Source organism: Centruroides sculpturatus, unplaced genomic scaffold (genome assembly GCF_000671375.1).
Source record: "Centruroides sculpturatus isolate CEXI.00-Female unplaced genomic scaffold, Cexi_2.0 scaffold3050, whole genome shotgun sequence".
Lineage (NCBI taxonomy): Eukaryota > Metazoa > Arthropoda > Arachnida > Scorpiones > Buthidae > Centruroides > Centruroides sculpturatus.
This window is the reverse complement of record NW_019387422.1, coordinates 1-14219: the sequence shown is the minus strand read 5'-3', so window position 1 is coordinate 14219 and position 14219 is coordinate 1. Positions and strand designations below refer to the sequence as shown.

Below are 14219 nucleotides of genomic sequence, written 5' to 3'. Positions count from 1 at the left end.
GTTCAAACATGTCCCATGTCTGAACTAATACATGCATAAATTTCAAGCTGATAGAGCTAGTTGTTAATTAGCTATTGGGAAGATACTAGTTATCTGTGTGTACTCTTTGGCATAAAAATGGGTGACCAAAATTTAGAGCAATATACTAATATTAAATTTTGTGTGAAAATCAGCAAATGCACTACTGAAACATTGCAACTGTTGCAAGTGGCATATGGTAAACATGCTATGAAACACTAAAAAAGGCACGCATGTTGTTGTTGAAGACCATGCTGGTGGTTTCTTCAATCACAAGGGAATAGTCCACCAAGAATTTATTGAAGAGACAAATAGTCAACCAACAACACTAAAAGTACTGCAGAGATTATAAGATTCTGTTCAAAGAAAAAGATCTGAACTGTGGCCTGACAAGTGGATCATTCATCACAACAATGGACCAAGTCACATTTTCTGACCAAAAAAAGTGATTGCCCAATTAGATCATCCAGCCTACTCACTTGACTTAGATTCCTTATTTCTGCCTATTTCCTAAATTAAAAGCCGTGCTAAAAGGATGAAGATTTTCTATTATAACAGATACCCAACAGAAGATAAGATAGCTGCTCAACAGTATTCTGGAAAAAGAGTTCCAGGCCTGCTTCCAGAAATGCAAATGCCATTTAAGTCAGTGTATAGATGCACAAGGCAAGTACTTTGAAGATGATAGTAGCCACTAGTGTACAGTTCCACATGTATATTTTTAAAGGTGCATTCTGGGAATTAAACTGTCACATCTTGTAGTAGCTGCTAGTTTCAATAATGGCATTTCTAACCTTAAACAATTAATTTTAACTAAAATGTAACTTAAAAAGTTAATGAAGTTGATTAAGAGTCTGTAGCTTAGGTATGCAACACTAAACTGTACAAAATGATTTAATTTGTATTTGCCTTTTGTTCTTGTTTTAATTGTTAGGAGTGAGCATAAGATTGCTTGAGAGAAAAATCTAACTTCATTCTGTATTCCTGTGAGATTTGTTCTCTCAAGCAGTCTTATGTTCACTCCTAAAAATTATTTGAATTTGTTTTAAGAGGATATATCATTAATACTGCATTTACACAAAATATATTTTTAAAATGTTTTTTCACCAGAATCAACATAGCAGGATGATGATATATTTTGTTTAAAATTTTTAAATTTCTCTAAAACTTGCATTTTTATATAATATTTAAAATATTTTTCTTGTAGTTTATAATTTAATAATTAAGCTGTCTATATAATTTATTTTAAATTAATAACAGTTAAAAACATTTGATGACCAGTTTAGAATAAGTTCATTTAAAATTGTTTAGATCATTACGTTAACAGTCAAGAATAAAGAACTAATAAAGAGAAGCAAACATCCAATAATGTTAATTGTCCATTATATCCGAAGATGTCTTAGTTAACTACAAAACACAACTTTGTACAAGATACAAACAGCCTACAGCATGAAAAATAAGTTATGAGAACAAATACCATACTTCCAAGTAGGGACATATAGCTGTTAATATATATTGGATAGCAAACATTTTGTATATTAACAGTTCCAGTTGATATTCTCAAATATTTTATTCATACAATAAGAGATGCCTTGGTCAAACTATTATGTTTTCTAAGGTACAACTGAAACTGTATGTGATAAAGATAAATAGTAAACATCTAATAAAACTTTTTCAGTTAATGATATATATCAGAGAGCAATGTCACAAAACTATTCAGTGTTACTCCTCTCTAATGCTATAATATTCCAAACTTAATCAAACTATTATATAGAATCATTCAGATGAAAACATGCCAAAGGATACAATAAAATACAGAATGGGTTTATTGCAGCATCTTTGGCATAAATTACAAGTGGCACCACTATAGTATTATGATACACTAACAAGTAGCTGTGAAATTATATGATAAGTAATAATAGTCTGCCTTTTTTCACATCATCATGGTAGTTTACTTTCTTACAAAGGGCCCACTGTTAATAGTTTCTTGCCTACAGAAATGCCGTATTCAGAAACTCTCAAATCTCCGATCATCAATCAAGACCAAGTGGCCTGGGTTACTCACTCAGGAGTCATTCTTCTTCACATTAATGCCTTTCCCCAAACTGCAAAAATTATCAAGGATTGACTTTCCAAATTCCAGTGAAAACACTCCAGCAATATGACCCAGATTCATCCCATGACTTTCACAATTTTGAGGAACTGAGGAAATATCTGTAGAGAGACAGATTTCATTTTGATGAAGAGAAGCAGGAACAATTCTACTAGCCAAACAATATATTAGCAAGTTACAATTATCTTGCTAATATGTCCTTTGGCTTGTTTTCATTTCAATGATCCTTGAATTTAACAATAAATCATAATTTGTGTAAAATTTCTATAATATTAATATTACCTTAAGATCATACTTTCGATGGACATTAAGAGAACTACTAAATATATTACGCATGACTACCATGTAAGTTTCTGCACCTTCAACTGTCAATCGGTACATACCCAAATATTGTGGTAACAAGGTTTTCCCATGGCATTCCACAATATACTGAAAAAAATGATACATCGTTATTATGGAAGAAAAACAAGAAAAGTTTAAATTATACCTACAGGATGATACTGTTTGAGTAGACTGTGCATCTGTTCTACTTCTTCACTTTGAAGTGTCTTAATGATAAAAAGCCGATCGTACGATTCGTAAAATTTTGCACCGCTTCGTCCTGGGGAAGTGACTGCCAATGGTTGAGATTTTGTCAAAGAATTCTAAAAATAAAATCTTTTAATTTCTTATAAAATTAGAAAAAAATTGTTAACTTATAGTTAATTTTACCATATAATCAACATCATCTATTCCAAATCTCTCTCTCAAATTTCTAAATACAAGTGGACAGTATTCTTTTACCTTAAAATGACTTGGCATATTCTCTCTAAAATAAACAAAAATATTTCAACAAAAGGAAATTTTTATAATTTCATTATTTTTTTAGTTAGTAATTATCTCTAATCATCATCATGCTTCAGTTCTTGAACCAATTTAAAGTTTTAAAAATAACTATGTTCAGTATCTTAATAAAAATAAACCTGAAAAGGAGGAGAAACAGACAGTGATTTAATATATGAGAAATTATTCTGTATAAATATGACAACTTCTTTTTCAGTATAATGTCCACTTTGACATTCTGAATATATATAAACACATTACTCCAATTCTAGGCTCAAACAGTAACAATTACTAGTTTTCAATTGGTTCCTGCCAAATCATCAAAGTTAAGAAGCAAGAAAGTATTCAGGTCGTAGACAACGCAACTATCGAATGCTGTCTTACGTCATGGAACCTAGTGGCTCTGACTGATTCCAAGTCCGGATTAATATAGAGAAATTTATTAATGGAAAGAATAAAAACTATATGACAGTCAATTCAGAAATGGCAACCTTACAGAAAATGCAAAAAATACTGAAAGACAATTGCATAAAATGTTTTCTACTCTTATTTAAGGTACAAAATATATTATACATTTATAAAAGCAAAATTTTGACATTTAAGCACATACTTAGAATTTCTTTCCTACACAAACTTAAAATTTAGAAATTATCTAACTCACTGCTATGCAGTCAACTGTTAGCTATTATATTTAGTCTTTCTGCCAAGTATTTCATGTATATATATATAATCTTATATCATTATCCTACTTAGTATATACGAACTATACACATATGATCGTCATTATTATTATATTACAGTAGATCCCCCTATAAAAGCGTTTCCTATAGTTATGATTCCTATAAAAATTGTGGCATTATCCGTAAACAACGGTAAAAATAACTCCTATAATACGTAAAACGTCATCGGGCAGCCGAACTACTTACCCGCCGTCCGTAGCGCCACGCTACGGAGAGATTTCTATCGTCTGGACAGTATTATATAAATTATATATAAATTAGGTACTGTACATATAATTATATATTAATTATATATAAATTAGGTACTGTATATATAATTATATATTAACTTAATTTATTGTAACTTTATTATAATTAAATATATATTTTTCGCCGTCTAGCGTCACGCTACGGCGAGTTAGGCGACCNATTTGCAACTGTGAGAAGTGAGGAAGTCCGGAACACTGGGAATTGCCGTTATTAATCATCAAAAGATGAAAATACATGAATACCAGTGTGTGCCATGACATCTGATGATAGGAATCTGTGTTTCTGTAATAAGCCAACTTCCAGGGGTAATCAGTTAATTGCGCATCAGTGATGGTCTAGGGTCCATTTGTATTCGTTTGTTTGATAACCCAGAGTTCTCTAAATGCATTTTTACATTTACACAATTACATTCCGAATCGCTAGCCACGATATAAGGGCTACAATTAAAAATAAAATAATAAAAATTTACTTGGTGAAATAAAATGTGTGGTGGATGTACCGGTACATACCTGGTACAAAATATTCTTCAATAGTACAAATATACTTTTAAAGAAGATTATAATTAAATATAGCTTTGTAAAGAAACATACATAAAAATAACAAAATATTCTTTACTTTTTAAATCTTAAAACAATCCACTTAGTCAAATAGCTCCCTACGAGTGGCTAATGGATGGAATCAGAGTAGGTTGCAGTGCGTGCGTACAAACGGACTGCCAAATCCCAAGGGTGCCGATACTGGTCAATGTCAAATACCTCTTTTGTCACATCACTAGTATACCTCAAAAAAACACGACAGGGTTGTTGTAAATTTTAAACGTTTCTCGCCATAGCTGTAAAAATCTAATTATGTTAAACTTAATAGATTGTCTGTTGTTTGAACTAATTTGTTTTAGGCCCAGGTGTCCATGGAAATTTCTAAAATTTACTTTTCAGTCATTCTCGAACTAGAAAAATTTCTGTCTTTATTACATCTAATATGAAGAAATCAGTCTCCACTGTACTCGGCTAGAGATTGGTTCGGTTAAGCTATTTTTAAGTAAAATTTCGGCTCTCATCAGGATTTTGTTTATGTCCCCAATTCCTTAATCGCTTAATTATTTAACTACATCTTAAGTAGAAATAAGTCGAAACTGGTTACTTTGTACTCGGATACTTTTATTTGTAGTCTCAGGAAAAAAATGGAAAGAAATTTTTATGACAATAGATACATAAATCATAAATTTAAGGAAAATAAATGCTAGAGATTTTTTTGTACCTTGTGCATCTCATTCATTACATTTAGTTGTAAATGATGCTGCCAAAGTAACAGTTAATTTTTAACATTGTACAAGAATTGTGCATGTTTTTCTGCATCCGCTTATAGATGGGACATACTAAATTGTAATATCACTAGTTTAACATTGAAATCTGTAAGTAATAAAAAGTAGGAGAGCATAATAAAAGCAGAATAAATATATCAAATATTTTAATGGATTTTTTTAAACTCCTGTCAACCATACAGAACTCTTGTACTCACTCGTTTACCTCTATTGTCCAGTACTTCTTAACCATTCGTAAAACAAACATTTTCGGCCTCAGCCAAGGTCTGCATCAGGTTAAAAGAACAATTGGATTCCAATCTTAGAACAAACAATTTTTCGTTCATTCTAATATTAAATATTAATTTTAATTAATTCAAAGTCGTTAAAATATGAAAATAATCATGCAATGTGTTTTTATATTTTAGAAAATACAAGGAAAGCGGCACTTTCACCGCTTCCAAGGACGGCACGCCACTGATGAATACCTCAACTTTCTCAGATTATTGTCAAGATCCCCTGACACCAACATTCTGTAAAAATGCCACTTAAAATCTTAGAAAGTCTTCCTGGGAGGCTTTTTATTTTTTGGGAAACTGGCTTCTATGTAGGTGTTCAACACATGAAGAAAACCTGAAAAACTGCAAGTCCATTGATGAGGTACAAACCTGTGAACAACTGCCAGTGTTTGGTGATTTTATCTACTTTACCTAACTGCACAACATACTGAATTTATAAAAAGTGTGACTCACATTAACCAATTAACCTGTAGGGCCCATCAACTGCAAGATGCATTTCTATTTTGGATGATTATAAGACAGTAAAAAAAGGTCTGTTAGAATTGATTTTTTACATACAATCAAAAAAGAGAAAGTTCAAATCTATAATAAAATTTTAGGATATTTGTCCCAAATCTTCCCATCATCAGATTCTCTATGCTTTCAAATTTAACAGGAATGATGGGAAAGTCCTGAATAATGTTTTAGCCATTAATAAATGTTGACTCCTATACATTATATAGCATTGTTATATTTTCTTTTATTCTTGTTCATCTATGTATTATTAATTAACAAATTTCTGAATTTATAAAAGTTTACTTTAAATGCAGTCTTGATTAAGATTTTTCTAGAATATTAAATTCTAACACTTTATAAAGGTATGAATATCAACTTCTTATTTTTTTACATCAATGGTAAATTTGGCAAAGCTAAAAGTTATCTATTTGTAAAATTGCTAATAGAACATACATACATACAAAAATGTTTAAGGATAATAAGTAGATTTACTTCTGCATTTATTACAAAATTTAAATTTTAAAATACAAGTTTAGAAATAAGCTCATAAATTTCTGAAAAAGTCTTATCTATTTCGCTATCAATCTCAATTTACACACACTTGATCTATCTAATAATTGAAGTCTGGAGCTGCTATATAAATCGAAGGTCAATTGATCCCGATATAATAATATTTTTAGAGACAGTCGACAGTTAAGATGGTAAAGACACCAGTCAGCTATCTAGAGATTTGATTCAGAATTTACAAAAATGAATTGATCCATGTATATCAAGTCAAACCTGCAGTGCATAGTCATGATCTTAGGGCCAACGCACACAAGTGGCAAAATTAAGGAAACATTTTATGACAACAACCAAATCTGCCAATCATCTTTTTTGACCTCAATAATTAAAATAAAATTGTTGGTTTAACTTATTATCAATATTCAATATCATCTTAGTTTTACCATTCATGTGCATTGTCTTTAGTCAAATCCATAAAAGATGGACAGAAAAATCTTTTAGTGCTCAAAGTGTAGAAAGAGTTTAAAAGTTAAATATATTTTTGTATGAAATATTTCAATTATAAATCATTCTAATAGAAATATTTATCACCATCTAAATCTCATTATAAAGTATTGATTTTTTAAGCACTTTTTAAAAATCAATATCTCTTAAAATTTAAGGTATGCAATTATAAAACTAATTTTTATCAAAAGGTAGTCTATATAATGCCTACTATTACAAAAAAAAATAGCATTTCTATAAATTACATCAGTGATTGATCTGTTTCATTATAGGTTGATTAGAAGAAAAAGGCAGTGCATTTGAATTTTTAATCAAAATGTGTAATTAATTATTTATATAACTTTCTAATAACTTTAAACTGAAAAATATTTGGATCTATATCAAAAATCTTATAAATTTTATTTTAATAAAATTTATAAGATTCATGTAAACTTCAATCTACCTGCTGATTTTCATATTTTAAATTATTTTACAAAATTGATGCATAATACAGTATGTTATTAATTAAATATAATTTATTCTACTGTTTTAAATCACACTTATGTTACATCTGTTTAATGTGAAGATTTAATTAAACCTTCTTTTGAAAATAGCTACAAATAACCAGCCTCTCCTTATATACAATTTAAGTTTTAAGAAACAAAATCTTGGAGTTTGACACACACATTTCTGACCATCAAGGGTCATCTGGAATATGTGACTCAGATAGAAAAAGTATTACATTGTCAATTAAAACACTACTAATACTGTTTTGTAATTGATGTTGCTGTTTTAAAATTTCATTGATAAGATGTCGATACCAATCAAATGTATCAGATAATGAAAACATTTATCTTTTTGGATTTTATAAATATTTAAATTCAAAATATAATTATTCTAATCATTTCAGAAATTTAAGATTTTTTTTTCCTGATTTGATTTAGTTTATTTAACAAGCAATGTCAGACTAGTGGTTTTGAAGCAAACTCAAACAAAATGTCTCAGTTAGAATTTGACAACTGTAAACATCTGTGCCCAAAGCATGATTTGAATCCACAATCTGATAAACTAAAAACAACATATTAACACATTCAGCATCAGTTTGGCAAATTCATGTTTAGATTACATACATCAGAAATTTAGAAATATTTTACTAAAAATTTACATAGATTCATCACATTGACTAAAACACAATCTTTGAAATAAATAAAAAATTATTTCATAATAATCTTGTCAAACAAGTAAAATACATTCAAAGATTATGTCTTATCTCATTTGGCAGTTACTACATATTATTAAGTAAGTTTTAACAATTGAAATAATGCTAATTAATATAATTGATTTTCAGTGTGAATTTCAAACTCTGTGAATTTCACACTGAAAATCAATTACTCTAACTCACACTGAAATCTACAAATTCTATAAAGAATTGTGTCAACATCACTCTAACTGTTGTTCAAAATGTGATCTCAACTACCAATTCACAGAGCTAATGTACTGTGTGATCACAGAAAATTTTTTTAAGTTGACAAATATTTCAAATCAAAAGAAACCATTTGTTATAATCTTAGCAGATTTCAACCAAAGTGAATATTTTTAAGATATTTTCATATTAATATTAAATAAAGAAATTAATTAGTTGCTAGTCTTGTTATTTAATATATTTTGAAGATTACAGAATTGTATATAAAAAAAATTTAAAAATCCTTCGAAGTAGTAGTTCTTGGTTCAAAATATATCATATTTTGGACCAAGAATTACTGTTTCAGAGAAATATATTTTTAGATTATGCAATTCTACAATGCATTAAAAATATTTCTAAAATTACATTGAATATGACTTTAAATAAGCATAATGGCAACATAATGACAAATATGTAATATAAATACAGTATATATAAAAAGTCTGTCTATGTGTATATTTTTATCTGAAGTTAAAAATTTTAGCACTCAAATAATATCAATAAGTTTTTAACTATCATTAATGAGGAGTAATTAAATGTATTCCTATTCTAAAATGGTTAAATGTGGATGTATGAAAAATTACTCTCTCTCTCAATTCCAAAAGACTCATCAAGCATTAACATAAAGGAAGCAGATTTTCTTATTTTGAAAAAAAGATCTATTCTCAAGTATTTAATTTACTTGTGCTTAATTATCAAAACATTAAGTTTTATTCCATACTAACAGAAATTTCATAGATCTATACATTTATTAGACAACTAACATGTATGAAAGAGGAAATAAGCTTACATTAATTGTGAAACATTGTAATTAATTTAATAAATAAATTCTTAATGTTTATTTTAATGCATATTTTCTACATAAATTACAACAGATAAAAATCAGTCAGATGTCAGATAATGTGCATAATTATAAAAATATCTTTAAAATAACAAAAGAAATCTTTTTTTATTTATCAATAATTATGATAAATATGATACAATATTCACTTATCATTTACTATATTGTAAACACATCACAAGACTTATGACAACAACAGCATTTTATGTTAATAAATTTTAAAACTTTTTATTATAAATTTTCAATTCAAAACAGTTAAATAGCAAATGGTAATTTCATTTAAGATTGGACTTTTTTCAAGCTTTAATCTAAAAATCATTTAAAAAGAAAAAACTGAATGTTTCTTTGATACTATTCATCAATTTTTCTACATGAAAGATGCCAATACACAATGCTACAATTAATAATTGAGATGCATAGTTGCAAACATAGCCAAGCCCATAATTTCAAAAAAATTAGATTTTTCCTGCTCTTTTCAATAAGTTTCTAAGCTAGCCACAAAACAGAAAAAAGATAAAAAAAAAAAGGAATGAAAATTAGAAGTTACTTTCAAAATCTATCACCTCTACAGTCATTATGTTCCAAACCTGTGAAATTAACATAAATGGACATGGCTAGTTCAGAATTCAAATAATTAAATTGAAATGTCTGATCTAAATAAATACAACAAATTTTATTTTAAATTTTAAAAAATGTTAATATGTTTCTTTTTCTATTTCATAACAGTAAAAAACTGCAAATAATCTAAAAAATTTTAATATAAAACTATTACAGTAGCCCCTGATTATACAGAACATGTTGGGAGACAAACCAAATGGGAGATACATGATGGCATGATATAATGATGTATCTATACATCTGTTTTGTCTATTTGCAATTTTCATGTCATATTTCATACAATTGTAGTTTCATAGTCAATGATTAGAATAAGGTAATATTTTACTGCCAGTAGAAATTCAATGGCAACCATTTTTTAAAAACTGTTGGTTAAAGCTTTTGTATTTGGTAGATCAAAAAAGTTCAATATATCCAAATGAGCAATCTAACAAAGCTACTGCAGGGGTGGCCAACAGTTTTTGTCCCCAGGCCGAATTGGAAAGAAAACTTTTTTCACAGGCTGAACAAGAGGCTGCCCTAGGAAGATTTTGAGGTGGTGCGAGATCTCATTGTGGTGTCACCCCATAGAGACTAAATTGTACATAGAGATTACAGATACATTTTTCACATTATCATGCTTTATCAACATTTTACTTAAGAGATTTGTAATGGAAGGTTAACTCTAACCGGACAGCGAGTTGCTGACCTTTTTTTTTTCTTTAGGCGTTAGAATTTTTCACCGATCTATTCTGACTTGAGTAGCTAATATCGAAAGATTAATTGCGGGCCACATAAATCCATTACATGGGCCACATCCGGCCTGCATGTTGGCCATGCCTGGGCTACTGTATTGTAAATATCTTAGTATATTTAAAGTGAGTTAATTAATTAATTTAAAATATTGTATATTATATTCAAACTAATATATTATTCTTTTCTGAAAAAGTGTACTATCTGGAGCTTGTGAAATATGTAGAATGCTAAACAGAAAAATTTCTAAACAGCCAAAAGCAAAACCTTATGATAATTTTATTTGATAGAACTTAAAAAGTTATGCTTAAATGCAACAAAATTGAGTGCCAAAATTATCTTATTTTACAAGTTAAAAATATTCAATGGCACAAAATTTCCATTCAAAATAAACTTAGACAGTAGAAATAAACTCTTGCAGAAAGTTAAACTGCATAGCAAATTTTTTTTCTCTCTCTCTCGTGTTTCTTAATGGGACTTGTTAATCTTTGAAAGGTTCTAACTTATAAACAAGACAATTTTGATGCATTTAAGCACACTTAATATCCTATCAAATAAAGTTGATCTTCTAATTTTTCGATTTTAAAATTTTGGAAGGACCCCTTGAAAGAATTGAACTGTATGTGAACTAAGAAACTGTTATATTGAAATAAAAAAACAATTACAATTTTTTTTTCTTTCAAATTAAATCTTTAATATAAGGATAATTACTTTATCCTTCCAAAATTCTGAATTAATCAGCAGTAATATGCTTTACAGGCTTATTAATTATTTAATTAAAACAAATTAAATGATGAATAGTTATTATAAATCAATATTTTAAAGTAACATAAACAAATAAAAATATGTAATTTAAAATTAGTAAAAAAAGCTTTGTATTCAATAATAAATAATTTTAAACAACAAATAAATAATTGACTTACTTATTAAAATGATGATTATCCACCTTTATTTTACCGAAGGCTTTAAAATCATCGGGGAGAAGCATCACAGGTATACTGACATGAGTTAATTCATTAATCTGAAACAAAAAATAGAATAAAGAACAATTAATTAAATATGCAATTTTTAATATATTGGGACAGCATGAAAAAATACAAAATTACAAAATTTGTGTTTTCTATAGTTACTGAAAATGTTACAAAATTTTGGTTTAAATTATTCCATATTTTCACACATTTTTCAATTAAATTTTAAAATGAAAGCTAACATAATTTCAACTGTAATATAATGTCTCAAAACTGAATAGAATGCTGTTATTGAGTAGAGCAGAAAAATAAACCAATTGTAATTGCTTCCATAACAATGACATTCTAGTTGAACATTTGTTTGTGTTCCTGATAACAAGACATGGTAACTTGAAAGTGCTTGAATGCTTTCATTTTTTGTAATTTGTTTTCCATCATTTAGCAATTTTTTTAAAAGCATTAAAGAAAAAAAAAGCACTTTTAACAGAATGAAGAAGAAAAACAAACATTTGTTTATTCAGTTAATTAAAAGCAACTTTTGAGACATTACTTTTCAAACTTTATTTAAATGTATCATCATCAACATATAGTTTATCTAATATCTAAGAAAAAATGTGTCTGATAATGAAAGCAAAAGCATAATAAAATTAGATCTTTATTACTTTACTTAACAAAAATTGTACTCCTAGAACCTATTTCCGGTGTGACCAAAAAAAAACAAAAGAAAAAGTTAACATTTTTTACAATTAAATATATGAAATTCATAACGTTTAGAATTAGAATTTTTTCACTGCAAAAACTTATAACATCTCAACAGAATACAAATTAAGAAATTCAATAAAAGTTTACAAATTATGTAAGAAGTTAATATAAAACATACAATACATTCATTTAATAGATTCTATTGACATCCCTAAGTAATTTTAATATTTATATTAAAAAAAAAAAAATAGTAATCTTTGCTTTTATTTTAATCTTTTAAATGTATCATTCAAAACTTTCATTTGATAATCAATGAAACTGAATGGAATCGATCAATCATCAATTGACAAAGAATTGGAAGCTTTGAATGATGCTCAATGAAAAACAAGATGTAATAAGATTATATAAAGATGAGAATAAATCTCAAGAACTTTAAAGAATTACAAAACACTTCTTACATAAAGGATTTATTTATTTTACTAATAATTTGCTGATACTATCTGATTTTAAGTTGAATCAATAATTTTGAATTTCTGGCTAAAAAGTGGAATAAAATGAATATACAGTGGGTGATCGGTTAACAAACAGATTGGATAATGAACACTTTCACGAAAGATTTTTTATGTTCGGACAACGAACACATGATCGGATAACAAACACCCCACAGAACAAACACAAGAAGAAGCAACGTAAAATAATGAATACTGATTGGTCTTTCCTTGTCTTCGGGCAACAATTCGAAACTTTTCAGAGTATGGGAGATGTCGACATCGACACTCAAGCTGGTATATACCAATCGGACAGTATTCCTCCGAACTTTGAAACTCTCCCTTTTAATTCCAGCCTTTTATTTTTCTGACAAAACAATTCTTTTATGTATTCGTGAGACTGTCGGGTAGGCACTCGTTAAGTTTTGCATCTGTTTTTATTTTCAAAAGATGAGAGTATAATAGCAAAGGTAGAGAGTGGGCAGAAGATGCCTAATATTGCTGCGCAGTATGGCATAAACAGGTCTACAGTAGGCCACAGTTTAATCTTATTTAAGAAAAATACTGTATAATTAAGAAGACTCAAGCAGCTAAAGGAGTAACAAAAATCACATCTGAGAAATAAAGAATATTGAAGAGCTCATAATGGAACCTGAAACTGATCTGACAACAGAAGAACACCAAGAACTCTTGAATGAATAACACCAAGAAACTCAGTGAGATATGTTTTCTTCTGAAAAAGAGGATTAATGCCGATATCTGTTATTAAAGATCCTTTGAAGTGGAAGGATGTCAGAACAACGGTCTTAGAATGGCATCCAAACCAAGTTGAGGCTTGGGGATTTTTACAATTGCAATGCCATTACAGTAGAGCGTCAATTATCCGAATCAATTGGGGACTGGGGTTGTTCAGAAAATTGATGTTTCGGATAACCGATTATGTATGAAAAAATATATTAACCTGTCCCATGTTGAAATTTTTCTCCATTGTGTGTTGCTTTGCGTTGAATTTTCGTCGATGTTAAGCCTAACGAAGACTATTGTATCGTTAAAAATTATTTTTTTATTTTGTACAAACAAAATAAATATACTGAAAAATATAAAAACAATAAAAAATTATACTTCAGAAGTTAATTTAGTATCAAAAACGTAAAATATTTGAGTAGCCCAAGACACAGTCAAAGATTGCAGCGCCACAGCACTGGCAAAAATTTAAATTTGCCGACTGGAATTCTTTTGGATAATTAACATTTCGGATAACTGACTTTTGGATAATCGATGCTCTACTGTAATTACTTACGAAAAATCCTGAGAGAGAAAAGTAATCGACATTAGACAGATTCTTTAACCCCCACAAATGGAAAAAACATTACTAATAAAAATGCAAG

At 28.5% G+C, this 14219-nt stretch overlaps 1 protein-coding gene across 1 annotated transcript; it reads right to left on the bottom strand.

Moving 5' to 3' along the window:
- Positions 1-1280: 1280 nt before the first annotated feature.
- Positions 1281-11693, bottom strand: LOC111616415 (phosphatidylinositol 5-phosphate 4-kinase type-2 alpha-like). Its single transcript, XM_023357828.1, has 4 exons — positions 11597-11693; positions 2843-2939; positions 2623-2775; positions 1281-2560 (listed from the first exon to the last, which is right to left on the bottom strand). The coding sequence occupies exons 1-4, from the start codon at positions 11659-11661 to the stop codon at positions 2396-2398; spliced, it is 480 nt and encodes a 159-aa protein (XP_023213596.1). The 5' UTR covers positions 11662-11693; the 3' UTR covers positions 1281-2395.
- Positions 11694-14219: the final 2526 nt, after the last annotated feature.

Excerpts from the sequence above, each read along its gene's own strand:
- LOC111616415 (XM_023357828.1), bottom strand. The coding sequence starts at position 11,661 with ATGCTTCTCCCCGATGATTTTAAAGCCTTCGGTAAAATAAAGGTGGAT. Across the intron at positions 2,940-11,596 it reads GATAATCATCATTTTAATAA|AGAGAATATGCCAAGTCATT; the intron begins GTAAGTCAATTA and ends TGTTTATTTTAG. Across the intron at positions 2,776-2,842 it reads TAGATGATGTTGATTATATG|AATTCTTTGACAAAATCTCA; the intron begins GTAAAATTAACT and ends TTTTATTTTTAG.